This window comes from Mesoplodon bidens (genome assembly GCF_964165515.1).
Source record: "Mesoplodon bidens genome assembly, chromosome: 1".
Taxonomy (NCBI): Eukaryota; Metazoa; Chordata; class Mammalia; order Artiodactyla; family Ziphiidae; genus Mesoplodon; species Mesoplodon bidens.
Window position 1 is genome coordinate 87,691,970 of NC_138176.1, and position 14,348 is coordinate 87,706,317.

The 14,348-nt window shown below is 35.5% G+C and overlaps 1 protein-coding gene across 2 annotated transcripts in view; it reads left to right on the forward strand.

The window, feature by feature from the left end:
* The window catches only part of BLTP1 (bridge-like lipid transfer protein family member 1), a 216,686-nt gene that overhangs the window by 24,274 nt on the left and 178,064 nt on the right, over positions 1-14,348 (forward strand). For both annotated transcript variants that reach the window (XM_081223831.1, XM_081223832.1), the window contains exons 5-6: positions 2,424-2,502; positions 3,668-3,732. In XM_081223831.1, the coding sequence (XP_081079957.1) occupies positions 2,424-2,502; positions 3,668-3,732 (144 nt within the window). The remainder of the gene's footprint in view (positions 1-2,423; positions 2,503-3,667; positions 3,733-14,348) is intronic.

Sequence of the window (14,348 nt, forward strand, 5' to 3'; positions counted from 1 at the left end):
TTATTGATCTTTGCTATTGTTTTCTTTGTTTCTATTTCATTTATTTCTGCTGTGATATTTATGATTTTATTCCTTCTGCTAACTTTGGGTTTTGTTTGTTCTTCTTTCTCTTGTTCCTTTAGGTATAAGTTTAGATTTTTTACTTGAGTTTTTTCTTGTTTCTTGAGGTACTCTTGTATAGCTATAAACTTCCCTCTTAGAACTGCTTTTGCTGCATGCCATAGGTTTTGGATCGTCGTGTTTTCATTGTCATTTGTCTCTATGTATTTTTTGATTTCTTCTTGGATTGCTTCAGTGATCTCTTGGTTATTTAGTAACGTATTGTTTAGTCTCCATGTGTCTGAGTTTTTAATGTTTTTTTTTTTCCGTGTAATTGATTTCTAATCTCATAGTGTTGTGGTCAGAAAAGATGCTTGATATGATTTCATTTTTCTTAAATTTACTGAGGCTTCTTTTGTGACCCAAGATGTGATCTATCCTGGAGAATGTTCCATGTGCACTTGAGGAGAAAGTGTAATCTGCTGTTTTTGGGTGGAATGTCCTATAAATATCAATTAAATCTATCTGGTCTGTTATATCATTTAAAGCTTATGTTTCCTCATTTATTTTCATTTTGGATGATCTGTCCATTGGTGTAAGTGAGGTGTTAAAATCCCCCACTATTATTGTGTTACTGTCGATTTCCTCTTTTATAGCTCTTAGCAGTTGCCTCATGTATTGTGGTGCTCCTATGTTGGGTGCATATATATTTATAATTGTTATATCTTCTTCTTGGATTGATCCCTTGATCATTACATTGTGTCCTTCCTTGGCTCTTGTAACATTCTTTATTTTAAAGTCTATTTTATCTGATATGAGTATAGCTACTCCAGCTTTCTTTTGATTTCCATTTGCATGGAATATCTTTTTCCATCCCCTCACTTTCAGTCTTTATGTGTCCCTAGGTCTGAAGTGGGTCTCTTGTAGACAGCATATATATGGGTCTTGTTTTTGTATCCATTCTGTGTCTTTTGGTTAGAGCATTTAATCCATTCACGTTTAAGGTAATTATTGATATGTAGGTTCCTATTTTGTTAATTGTTTTGGATTTCTTTTTGTAGCTCCTTTTCTTCTCGTGTGTTTCCACTTAGAGAAGTTCCTTTTGCATTTGTTGTAGAGCTGGTTTGGTGGTGCTGAATTCTCTTAGCTTTTGCTTGTCTGTAAAGCTTTTGATTTCTCCATCAAATCTGAATGAGATCCTTGCTGGGTAGAGTAATGTTGGTTGTAAGTTCTTCCCTTTTCATCACGTTAAGTATATCATGCTACTCCCTTCTCGCTTGTAGAGTTTCTGCTGAGAAATCAGCTGTTAACCTTATGGGAGTTCCCTTGTATATTATTTGTCATTTTACCCTTGTTGCTTTTAATAATTTTTCTTTGTCTTTAATTTTTACCAATTTGATTACTATGTGTCTCTGCATGTTTCTCCATGGGTTTATCCTCTATGGAATTCACTGTGCTTCCTGGACTTGGGTGGCTATATCCTTTCCCATGTTAGGGAAGTTTTCGACTATAATCTCTTCAAATATTTTCTCTGGTCCTTTCTCTCTCTTTTCTCCTTCTAGGACCCCTATAATGCGAATGTTGTTGCGTTTAATGTTGTCCCAGAGGTCTCTTTGGCTGTCTTCATTTCTTTTCATTGTTTTTTCTTTATTCTGTTCCACAGCAGTGAATTCCAGCATTCTGTCTTCCAGGTCACTTATCCGTTCTTCTGCCTCAGTTATTCTGCTATTGATTCCTTCTAGTGTAATTTTCATTTCAGTTATTGTATTGTTCATCTCTGTTTGTTTGTTCTTTAATTCTTCTAGGTCTTTGTTAAACATTTTTTGCATGTTCTCGATCTTTGCCCCTATTCTTTTTCTGAGTTCCTGGATTATCTTCACTATCATTATTCTGAATTCTTTTTCTGGAAGGTTGCCTATCTCCACTTCATTTAGTTGTTTTTCTGGGGTTTTATCTTGTTTCTTCATCTGGTATATAGCCCTCTGACTTTTCATCTTGTCTTTCTGTGAATGTGGTTTGTGTTCCACAGGCTGCAGGATTGTAGTTCTTCTTGCTTCTGCTGTCTGCCCCCTGCACTGCTTTGGGTTTGTTTTTTGGCTGTGCCTAATTAATGGAATTATCCATAGGAAGCAGCTGTTTAAACTAATGTTCTCATATAGTTATTTAGTGGCTCAGTTCATAGTGATGATATGTATGGCACTTTTTGTTATATTCGAGGGAAAAATTTTAGAAGGTTAGTAAGGCTTTAAGGATATCAGGAAGGGAGTAGGGAGAGAACATTTAATTATTGGGTAAATTGAATGCTAAGAGCATTTAAAGCTTTAAGGACCCTACTGTCTTACAAAACAATTACATTAATTGCTGTTGTTTTTTTCCTACAACAGGCTCCTTTTCTTTCTCTGTTCTTTCTGGAAAAGTCATGGTTCGTGAAATCTATTACATTACAGAAGACATGTCTATTAGGTAAGAATAAATAAATAAATAAATGAGGACCCATCTTAAACAAATTTGAAATATTACAAAATTTTTTGATTATAATACTGTATTGAATATGACTTGCTTTTTCATATTAGAAATGTTGGCCTTTTCAAATAAAATCATAAAAATCATTTTCTTCAGTGACTCATACTTGGTGAATTGATTTTTTTAAGTGTTTCTATCAGTGGATTAATTTAGCTAAGGTTTAAGCTGGCAAAATATTATTGAATAGCAGCTTATGGAAATGAACAATCTTATGTCATCCCTAGTTTTAAATATTGAGCCATTAGATTACCTGACAATTTTTGTTTCAGAATTCATTGTGGTCATTTGTTATGTAAGCAAGGATCAGGGACGTTGATAACTCTCATCCATTAGTTCCTTAGTATAGATAGTCAGTTTTTAGAATTATTTAGCATTTATTAACATTTCTAATTTTACCTCAAGGAGGAAATGAAATCTGAATATAATAAGAAATGATAGTTCATATGTTTGATATATTCTGTCTTCTGTAAGCCTTGAAAGAAAAGCTTACTCTTATTTTTGTGATTTGCTTAAAATTTGTTAGTTAGATAAAACTTGAAGATATGGAATTAGTTGAGAGGTGCTAGGGTTTGGCAGCCCTCATACCTCATTTATAACGGAGAGGTAACTTCTTTGTGTGTCTAAAATTATTTCCAAGTTAAAATTAAAAAGTGAAAGTTAGATTATAATTCCATCCTTCTGGGATATGAAGTGTTGTATCACTATAGAAATGAAAGAAAATCTTTAAAAGTTTTCGCTTAGTGTGCTAATATCCCCCTTTGAAGATTTGGCTTTTAGCTTATATAATTTTAACTCCTTTTTTAAATTTTAAAAATTAAAAATTTAAATTTAAAAAAGAAAAAGTTTTTTCTCTTAACACTTTATTTTCCTGTTAAATGTAATCTGGTATTACAGTTTACCTAAATAGAAGAATCTTAAGAGCTTTGCAAATCTTCTTTTCCTTTCTTAACTGGAATGTTATGAAACATCTTGGTATGCTAGTGTCCTGTTGAAAATTTTGTGTATTTCCTTATTATCAATTGCCTGCCTTTTATAATAACTAATTAAGAAATGAGTTAAGTAAATTGTTACTTAAGCTTTCCTTTCTGTAATTTATCTTGCTTAGAATTCAAGATGGATTTATAATTTTTCGGTGGTGGAAAATGTATAACCCAAAGCAGAAGCAACATGGTGAGCTTTCATTTTTGCATGTGTTTGAAATCTTCAATCATATAATCAGAATTTTCATTTGTAGATACTGGAATGTCTCACATTTTGTAATAGTTAAAAATATTTTTAAAAGCTTTGGAGTTTACAGAACTGATCTTAATACCCCTTGGCTGGAAATCCTTCAGCAGCTTTCCTCTTGCATGGTTAAATTTAGTTTCTTTAGCCTATTATTTATTTAGGGTTATTCTCAGTATGATCCTTACCCACATTTCCACCCTTACCTCCTATTACATCTATGGACTTAATCCCATACTGTGGTTAGAGTGGCCTTCCTAGCACTCTTTAATCATTCTACTAAGACACTTCTCTTACTTTTCAGCTTCTTTGACTTTATTTATACTTTTACGTGGCATTGTGACTAATTCTCATTTATCTACTGTTGTAAGGATGAGCAGAAAAGAGGAAATGCAGACTTTGACTCTCTTCTGGTTCTGCTTTTTATCATCAGAATTTTCTCTCAGAATATTGTCCTCAAATCTTCATTTCACAACTGTAGGTGTTCCTGTTTGTGAATGTACCCTTCCTTCTCTACATTAACCACACCAGTGGCCTCAAGGAGAGTAGACCTTGTCTTTACTTTCTAGAATATTGATTCTCAAACATTTTTGATCTCAGGAACCTATTACATTGTTCTAAATTATTGAGGATTCCAAAGAGCTTTTATTCATGTAAGTTATATCTATTTATATTTACTGCATTCACAATTAAGCCTGATCATTATAGAAACATTTTTATTTCATTAAAAATACCTATCATAAATCCATTACATATTAAAATAAATAACAAACTTTATGAAGAATAACTTTTCCAAAGCAAAAAAATTAGTGAGAAGAGTGACACTGTTTTATATTTTGCAAATATTTTAAATATCCTAATGGAAGATAATTGAATTCTCACCTCTCCTTTTATATTCAGTCTGTTGTACCATATACTTCATGTAGCCTCTAAAAAACTCCATTGTCCACTCATGGGAGAATGAGAAAAAGTCAAACATCTTAGTATAATACTATCAAAATAATTCTGACTTTGTGGTCTTCCAGAAAGGGTTTCAGTATCTCCCCAGAAGTCCCTGGACCATACTTTGATAACTACAGAGATTTTAAGTGGGGCCTGGGAGTGTAAGGTCAAAAGAGGACGAAACCCCTCCACCTTTTCTTAGTGATGAAGACCTCTGTTTCTGGCACCCCACTGAGATTCTGAAATGGTGATTGGTTCTGTATAACTTTGGAACTTTCCAATTAAATGTTGGGTTTTGTGTGTGTTTGTGTGTGTGTGTGTGTGTGTGAGCTCATCTAGGAATCTTACCATCGTATATAACTTGTTTGTATAGGAAAATAGATTTAAAGTTCCAAAAGTTTTAAAACTTACCAAAACTTTGAGCTATCCTAAATTACTTTTAGATTTTGCTATTGTTTCACCATTGTTTAGTCTTTTTTTAAACTGTCATTTCCTTGCTCCCACGTATCTTTTGCCCCTCCTGTATAATACATAATAATGTACTCTACCTTGAAAAGGTTGACATTAGTTGGTTACAATTTGACATCTGAAGAGGTAATGAAATCAAAATGATTAGAAGAAATAATGGCAAATTTCATGTCTGGAAAAAGTTTTCTAAAAATTAGAGTTGTACATTAGATAATTTTGAACAGAGGCTGAGTGACTTCATATGATAAAAGTATTCTGTGGGACTTTGGAATAGGATTTTTGCAATCTTTCATCTGTGATTGAGAATGGCTGGCTGTATGTTATTACCAGTCTTCAGTCTGTGATTTTAGAATATCAGTTGTTAAACCAACTTTTTTACCTCTTTTCTTAGCATTTACTAGAAGCATTCTCACAGGAAATAAAAAGTGTTCTTTAGATATTATGTTAATGCATTGGGAATCTTTTAAGTTTTGACTTTTTATGAAATCTGAATAAATTCAAAATTTTGAGTCACTTTCCTACACTGTTAACCATGTTAAATGTTGTGGAGAGAATTTTCTTGACTTTTTTTTTTTTTTAATTTTTAGGTCTTAAAGGTGGCAGTTAAGTAAAGATACCTTACACTTTAGAGATGGTTAAAACTCATTCCTGAGAGCCAAGTTCCTTTGAGCTCAGTCCCAGCTTCTACACATTTACTTAACTTTGCTCAGGCCCAGTATTTCTGCCTCAGATTTAGTTTGAAAAATCCATCTCATTTGTCCCTTAGAGATAGATTACTTTAGGAGAATATTTTTCCTCAGCACGTCATGCTTCTTTTAATCTTGTAGTGTATTTGTTAGGTGACTTGCTGTTTTGACTTAATCTTTTTTTCTCTTTACATGTTTAGTTAACATAAGCTTTGTTGTTAACAAGGTTACAATGGAGCTGAAACAAAAGTTCTCTTCATTTATATAGCTTGTTTGTGATTAAAAAAACTATTTGTATACTTACATTAGGAACTTTATTTCCAATTTCTTTTTTTTTTTTTTTTTTTTTAGTGTTTTAAAATGTTCATGTGAACTGATAAAGCTGTAGGGGGTGGTGGAGTGAGGAAGCCCATTCGGCCTTAGGGCACCTCCACCCCATGCTTTTTACCCCAGGATTCCAAGGAACACAGGAAACAACCAATTTTTCTCAAAATCTATTACCAATTTGGAAACAATTAATGTTCTCAAAACCCCTCATTTGGCAGATGGAAAATCAGAAACTACTGTGATTATAGCTGGTAAAATCAGGACAAAAACCCAGGTCTACTAATTTCCAGTCTAGTGCTTCTTATATTTATAAAACAACCTTGTCAAATGTGGCCCAAGAAGGTTCCTTAGAGATTCTTATGGATAAACACTGATCACAGCTTATGGGGAGGAATGAAGACATTTGCAGTGTCCAGAGGCAACTGCACGACTTAAACTAAGCCTACTGCGATTGCCCATTTCAGAATTTTCTTTGACGTGGGGAATACCATCCTAAATTGTTTATAGTCTTTTTTTTTGAAGAAAATAATTAATTTTATCATGAAATGTAACATCTCCTTGAAGTGGATTGCTATTCACCAAAACACATGGATGAGGATCAAGAGTAACTGACCCAAGTTCTTTAGGAAAGAGGTAACTTTTGATAAAAATCTTTACCTAATTGAACAGATTTTTTTTTTTTTTTTTTTTGCGGTATGTGGGCCTCGCGCTGTTGTGGCCTCTCCCGTTGCGGAGCACAGGCTCCAGATGCGCAGGCTCAATGGCCATGGCTCACGGGCCCAGCTGCTCCGCGGCATGGGGGATTCTCCCGGACCGGGGCACGAACCCGTGTCCCCTGCATCGGCAGGCGGACTCTCAACCACTGCGCCACCAGGGAAGCCCTGAACAGATTTTTATTTTGAATTCACTTTACTTGATCATTGTGTTAAGTTGGAGTGGGGGATAAAAAAAATAGGTGCTATCCAAATCTACTTGAGGGAATACATTCATAAAAACAAATTGTAATTAAAGAAAAAATGGAGCAATGAGTGTGTGTTGAGGAAAAATACTGAGAACCATCTTCAGAACCATCTTCAAAGTTGGTCCATACCAACTTTCGAATGGACCACTTGGTGTGGTCCCAGCTGGTTCATGGTTTGATGATGTTATAAGTTCTGCCTGTTGGTCAAGAAGCAGAATGGTAGATGGAGGGCTGTTGTGAAAGTTCCATGCTTGATGATGACAGTGAGTAGGATTGTGTCATGCAGGGGCGGAGTGGATGGGAGGGTAGCTCAGATGGAATAACTGGTTTGACCAGTGGCAATAAGGTTGGAAAACGGGTGTGTTTAGGAATTAACAACTCCATTTGGTGGTAAATATAAGGTAAAGGAATAATAGGGGATAACTTGGAAGCTGTGTTATGGAGGATATTGAACACCTGGCAGTCACTGCCGTGAAAGGTTTTTGGGCAGGGGAGTGATATGAACTTAGCTCATTTCAAAGAATATAGCAAAATGTAATCACTACTTGAGATGCATAACCCAAGACTAATATAAATAGCTCAACTATTAGCCCTTCCTTGACTGGCTCTCCCCTGTCATTTCTTTGTGTCTTGAATTCTTTTTGTCACTCTTAATGTTAACATAAATCTGTGTCTCTGCTCTCCCTCTGGAATTGTCCATAATGTAGAACAGAAAGATTATCATAATTTTTGGATATTTTATGTTTTTCTTAATATTGAATAACATTTAAATTATTTTTTCCAAATTGTTCTTTCTCATTTTTTTATGCCAGTGGTTTGCAGTAGAAAAAAAACTCACCCCTCCATTTTACAGTGATGTTAAAAGTTGGTAGACTTTATCAGTTATCACTTCTATAATTCTAATTATTTGCTCATAGTTTTACCTACATTTAAAAATTTAAATGTATGTGCTCATGAACAGCACAGCTTTTGTGAATGGTCAAAGAAGTTTCTCTTCCATATGCTTTTAAAAGATACTCTTTGTTGTAAAGGATGACATTCTTTACATTGTGCTCACAGTTACACCCTTCAAAGGTAAAGACACAATGCCAAATAGCAGTGCAGGAATAAGCAGTTTGGTCTAAGTACATTATTAGTCTAGCATTTATAAGGGACAGAATTTATCAGAATATAGTGTAGAGGAGTGAATAGGCTGCAAAGTAAGCTTCTGATAAAAAGTTGGACAATATTATGGAATATAGGTTAAAATAGTGAGCTATATTCAGTAGCAAGACCTTACATTCTGGATATTACTTCTTGCTGATTAAGGGAAGATCCAGGGCTTCCCTGGTGGTGCAGTGGTTGAGAGTCCGCCTATCCATGCAGGGGACACGGGTTCGTGCCCCAGTCCGGGAAGATCCCACATGCCGCGGAGTGGCTGAGCCCATGAGCCATGGCCGCTGAGCCTGTGCGTCTGGAGCCTGTGCTCCGCAATGGGAGAGGCCACAACAGTGAGGCCCGCGTACCACAAAAAAAAAAAAGGGAAGATCCATGTGCTTTGACAGTTAACCAAGCAGGAAGTAGAGATGATTGATATTTCTTGGTGGAAAATTTAGAAGCCTAACTGGGACATGTGCCTGAGAAGATACATGGCCACTAGCCTTCCAAGGAGATAGGCCCCATTGGTGGGTAGGACCAAGATTTTCATTAGGAAGTTTTGGAGCTGCTCTATTAGGAGAAAAGAGGTATGTTAAGAGCTGAAACTACTGTGCCATAGAGCTTGGTTGGGATAATTTAAGCCAGGAGCAGATTTAAATTTGTCACTTGTCCAGTTTAACCCTTTAAAAAAGAGAAAACAGAACACATCTAATTCATTTACCATAGAGTTTGTTGTAAAATATGCCCTAGGTCATGAATTAGTGATCTGTTATAGATGGTTGTTGGCTAAAGGCCACTTAATGAGGATATCAGTCAAAAATCTTTATTTTTAGGATATTTAATTTTAAAGGATTCTTTTGGAAAATAAATAGCAGGGCCAGTTACCTCTTAATATGTGGTGATATATCATAGTGTTTAAATTCATACTAGTCTGACAAACTAGGCATGCATCCTTCTTATCCAGAGGAATTCTTGGGCTGTTGAGAAGCAAAAGGATGATGGTAAAGTATGTCCCTTTCTGTTATTTTGTGGCTTAGAAGTTTTAGCCTAATATAATCTAGTACTTTTAAATTTGTAGCATCTAGGTCTTGTTTGTTAAATACATAAAGGAAATAAAAATCCCTGAACAATTCTTAAAAGGTCAGCAGACTATTTTGTCTTTGTGCTAAGTATCGATTCTAAGTATTACAAGGCCTTGTCAGCACTTCTGCACTTTAGATTTTTTACTGCAAATAACATGTGTCCCAATTATATAATTAAATAAGTGCCTTTTTCCCAGTTTCCCATTGGAAAACAAGAAGTCTCAATTAGCTGTTTGCTCAGGAGACTTAAGCTGTTGTACAACATTCATTTACTTTTTTCCTCCGTAAATTAACTGCTTGTTAAGAGCCTTTTATGTCTATACTTCTATCTATTGGATATTTTATTAAAAAATGAGTTTGGGAAGCCCATTATGTGAATGTTAGATGACAAGGAGTATGAGAAAGAGAAGATTTCTGCCTTCAAGGGTAGAGCAGTGTTAATGTAAAGAGAAGATTTAGGAGAGCCAGTTGATTATACCTTTCTTAAATTATGTATAAAATAAAGTTTTCTGTTTGACTCCCAGTATCATCAGAATGAATGAAACCTAAAAACTGCTTTTAAAATTTCTAGGAGAGATAAATGTCAGTGAGAAATCTAGTGTTATCAGAATTTAACAATTAAATACTACATTTAAGTTTTGACTATTGATCAGTTTTTTTTAATATAAAATGCAAAGAAATAACTGGACCCGTTTTGTACATTTCTGTTTTCAGGGATTAATAACTTTTTTGCTTTTGAAATAGTCATTACATTTATTAATATAATTGATAAGTAATTTTATTTTGTGGTTAAGAACCTATTTAGAGACCTGGATTTTAGTCTACTTCCTAGTTATATAATCTTGGGCTCTGACTGCTAGGGTTGTTGTGAGGATTAAATGAGATTATATGAGTAAAGTGCCTAGAACAGTACCTGGAACATAGCAACTGTTCAATAGAGGTGAGCTGCTTTTGTTATTATGATGAACATTATGTCACATTATTAAATGAAAAATTATTTAAAAAGAAGAGAATTCAGTACAAATAAAAAGTGAATACATAGTTTATATGACTAGTAAGAAGAATTTGACCTGCAAAGCCAAGGGAACTAGCTAGTATTTATGGTATACAACAATCCTACAGGTAGGTAGAGGTATTCTCATTTTATAAATGAGAAAAATGAGGCTTAGCGTGGTTAAGGTACTTGCCTTAGGTCATAGCATTTGTAAATAATGTTACAGGAATCCAATCTTATATCCTTTCTACTGTCTATTTACTGCCTTTTTCTAATTTCTGGAGAATCTAGTGTAGGATTCCCCAACTTTCTTTTTTCCCCCCCAAAAAAGCTGTATATGTGTGTTGCTGAAATTAGGCCTCTGTACACTGGTGCTGGATTAAATCTCAGAGACAGAGTTTTGGGTGAAGTAGAAAGAAATAGCTTTATTGCTTTGCCAGGTAAAGGGGGCCACAGCGGGCTAATATCCTCAAGACTGTGTGTTCCACCCTGGAGTGGATAGTAAGGAATCTTATAGTGTTCAAGGAGCAAAGTGTCATTAGCTTGTGGACATTCTTCTGATTGGTTGGTGGTGAGGTAATGGGGAGTCAGCCTCATCAGCCTTCTGGTTCCAATCAGTCTGGGGTCTGCCTGCTTGTGGGCAGCATACAGATAATTTCTTCCACCTGATGGGGGTTTCAATATCTGCAAAACAGCTCAAAGGAGGTGGCTCAGAATATTATCCGTAGTCCTTGAGGAAGAACTAAAGGTCCTTGACTTTGTTTAACGGCTGAAGTATTATTATTTTGTCTTGCTTGACTATTTCCCTTTCTTTCTGCATTTTCTCACTTCTTTGATTAAATTTATTCTTTGACTAAAGTTTTTCTAGAGACAAAAGGCAGGCAGAGGACATGGGTGGCTCTCTATTCTGGAAAGGTCTCACAGGGTTCTTCTCAGTTACGTGTGTGTGTGGGTGTGCATGCGTGTACTCACATGTCTATATGTGAGAGATACATGCCTTTGAAACCTCTCTGTCTTTTTAGAGTGCTCATCTATCTGTTAGGGGAGGTGTTTATTTATGAGGATGTGCCCTGTTGATCTGGGAAGGTATCCCTGTCTATGTGTGGGGTACCTCTGCATGTGGGCTCTGTATGTACATACTTATCTCTGTGAGGGTGATGCTATGAGTACTGAATATGCTAGTACAGTAGTACTTGTATTCATGCATCTGCATGTATGGCTCTGTGAGAGTATATGTATGTATGTGTTTGTCTTTATGAGTGGTTCTGTGTTTGAGTGCTTAAATGAATGCATGCCCCCCTCTGTATATGTGTGCTCACCTCTGTGTATGTGCTTTTTCCTATGTTTCTGTCTCTGTGGGTGTGCTCTTGGGCCACCTTTTTGCATCTGTGTTTGTTGGGATGGGGTTGACAGATGGAGAGGGAATTGCCCATGGAATATTCCTGGGGATGGCAGAAAGCTGGGATTATTGACAGAAAAGATCCTGGGCAAAGACTCTGAAGAGAATAAGGTCATGTAAGCTTGGAGATCAACCAGGCTTGGCGATCTGATTTACTGTTTAATCACATAGCTTGCTGGCTGGAATATTAGTAATTCAGGTGAAACGAATAGAAGCAATAGAACATAGAAGTTGAGCGTGAACTCAGCTAAATCTCTCTATTTAAAAATATGAAACCAAAAGCTGCTTTTAAAATGCTTATAGATTCACTATTTGTTCAGTGTTTTTCTAAAGTGATTTTTGGAAGGAAAAGAGTGGTCTAGGCATTTTGTTCAATCTTACTTAAAATTTAAAAGCCCATTTATTATTTCTGTTTAAGGATTTAACATATTTATTGAGCCCCTTCTACATACCAGGCACTGTTTTAGGCACCAGGGATAGAAGAGTGAACACAACAGGAAAAAAATCATCTCTAATGGAGTTTACATTCTAGTTGGGGCAGGTGACAATCAATAATAAATAATGCAAAAAAAAAACCAGTTGGGAAAATGGGTAGGGATTGTTGAGAGGATCTTGTAGTGTTTTAGTATTAAGTATTTAGTGTTTATCAGTGTTTTCAAAATACTTTCAGAGATTAATACCTTTATCTTTGTACCTTGTTGTCTTTAGTAAGTTAATGTAGCCATATTCTTTTATATCGGTTATATTGAAAGAAGAGAATCAGTTGTGCATGTCCAGCAAGTTGAAGATCAAATTGAGAGTAATCCTGTTTCCATTTTTATACAGTCATTTGTTTATTCATCACTGCTGATCCAATTAGGAGCTAGTCCAGACTCTTGATTTTCCCCATTGCTCCTTCTGTAGCTCATCCACTGGCCTTTATAGTATATTCCTAATGATCAAGGCATTTGTATTCAGGGATCATGATCAGGTGTTCCAAAAGTAAATTTGAAAACAAATGCCTTAAATGAGTTTTGAGGTAAATTTTGATTGAGTTGTTTATGACCTTGAAGAATTGCATAATAATTAATTCCTACTTGTATAGATCAAAGTGGGAATAGAAAAATAACCTACTTTGCATTTATTATGCTTCCACATGTTGGGTTTCCAAAAAGTCTTAGATCTGTTTGTTTGAGGATATTTTTGTTTTACTTAGGAGTATGATTTGTGGTAAGATGCTCTGTTCCTCTTTCATACAAATGAGCCCTACTATGTACTAAGAATTGTTCTAGGCACCAGAGATACAATAGTGAATAAAACAAGTTTTTTCTCTTAAAGAGCTTGCTTCATTCTGAATCCTTGCTTGGGAAGGATTTAGATAATTAGCGAGTAAATATATGTAGCATCCAGGAGTGAGTGAGGAAAATATGGCATTGAGGAAAATCAGAGTAGGGTCAGTAGAGTAGAGAGTGCTGTTTTGCAGGGAGGGTGCTGTGTACATAGGGAAGTTGGGAGAGGCTTCATTGATAGGGGATGGTTAAACAGAAACATGAAGCAAGTTAAGGAAATGAGTTATTTTGACTGTCTGGGGGAAGGACATTTCCTGGTTGTTCAGGTCCTGGTTTATAACCAAAATGGAGGCCAGGACTAGAAGGGAGGGAGGACTAGAAGGGGAGAAGGGTGCAGATCCTATAAGATTTTATAGGTCACTTTTAAAGAAACTTGGTATCAATGAGAGAGGAGACCATCAGAAAATTAGGGAACAGGAGAGTGACATGATTTTAGTTAGGGTTTTTGAAAGATCTGGCCAATGTGTAAAGCACAGGCATAAGGGAAATAAGGGCAGAAGCAGGGAGAGTAGTTAGGAGGCTATTGTGTTAAAACAGGTGCAGGTTGATGGTGACTTGGGCCAGAGTGGTGAGGAGTGGTTTCTGGATATATGTTGAAAGAAAAGCTGACAGGATTTGCTGATAATATCTGGGACAAGAAAGAAAGAGAGCAGTCAAATTTTTTGGCCTGAGCAATTGAAAAGATTGACTTGCTGTTGATAAGGTGGGGAATATTGTGGAGTAGGTTGGGGTGGGAAAATCGGGTGTTTGGTTGGATAGGTCAAGTGCGTGATGCCTGTTAGACATCAAATTGGAGATATTTGAGTAGGCTGCTGGATATTTGACCCTCACATTTTGAGAAGAGGTCATGAATAATTACTGTAGAAAGGTTTAAAACCTAATGAGTGATAAAGTTTGATTTACTTATTTAAAAATGATAATGATATTTATAACTATTAAGTCTTAGAATACTTCATATGTATTAAAAATGTGTTTCTTATTTTTATTTTAATTTTAAGAATTTGACCTACAGCAAGAAAAAGGGAAACACACTTTATGTAATAGCTTAAGGGGATCGTCTTAGCTTTTAGCCATTTGATAAGTCTGAAGAAATAGGAGAGGGAACATAGGTCAAGAGCTGTCTAAAAAATATAAGAAAACTTACAGCTCTTAAACATTAGTTTTTTGAAGGATTGTGTTTATCTCTTTTTCCTCTCTTGTCTCAGGAAGTAATGAGGGAAAAAACCTTGATTGGAGTA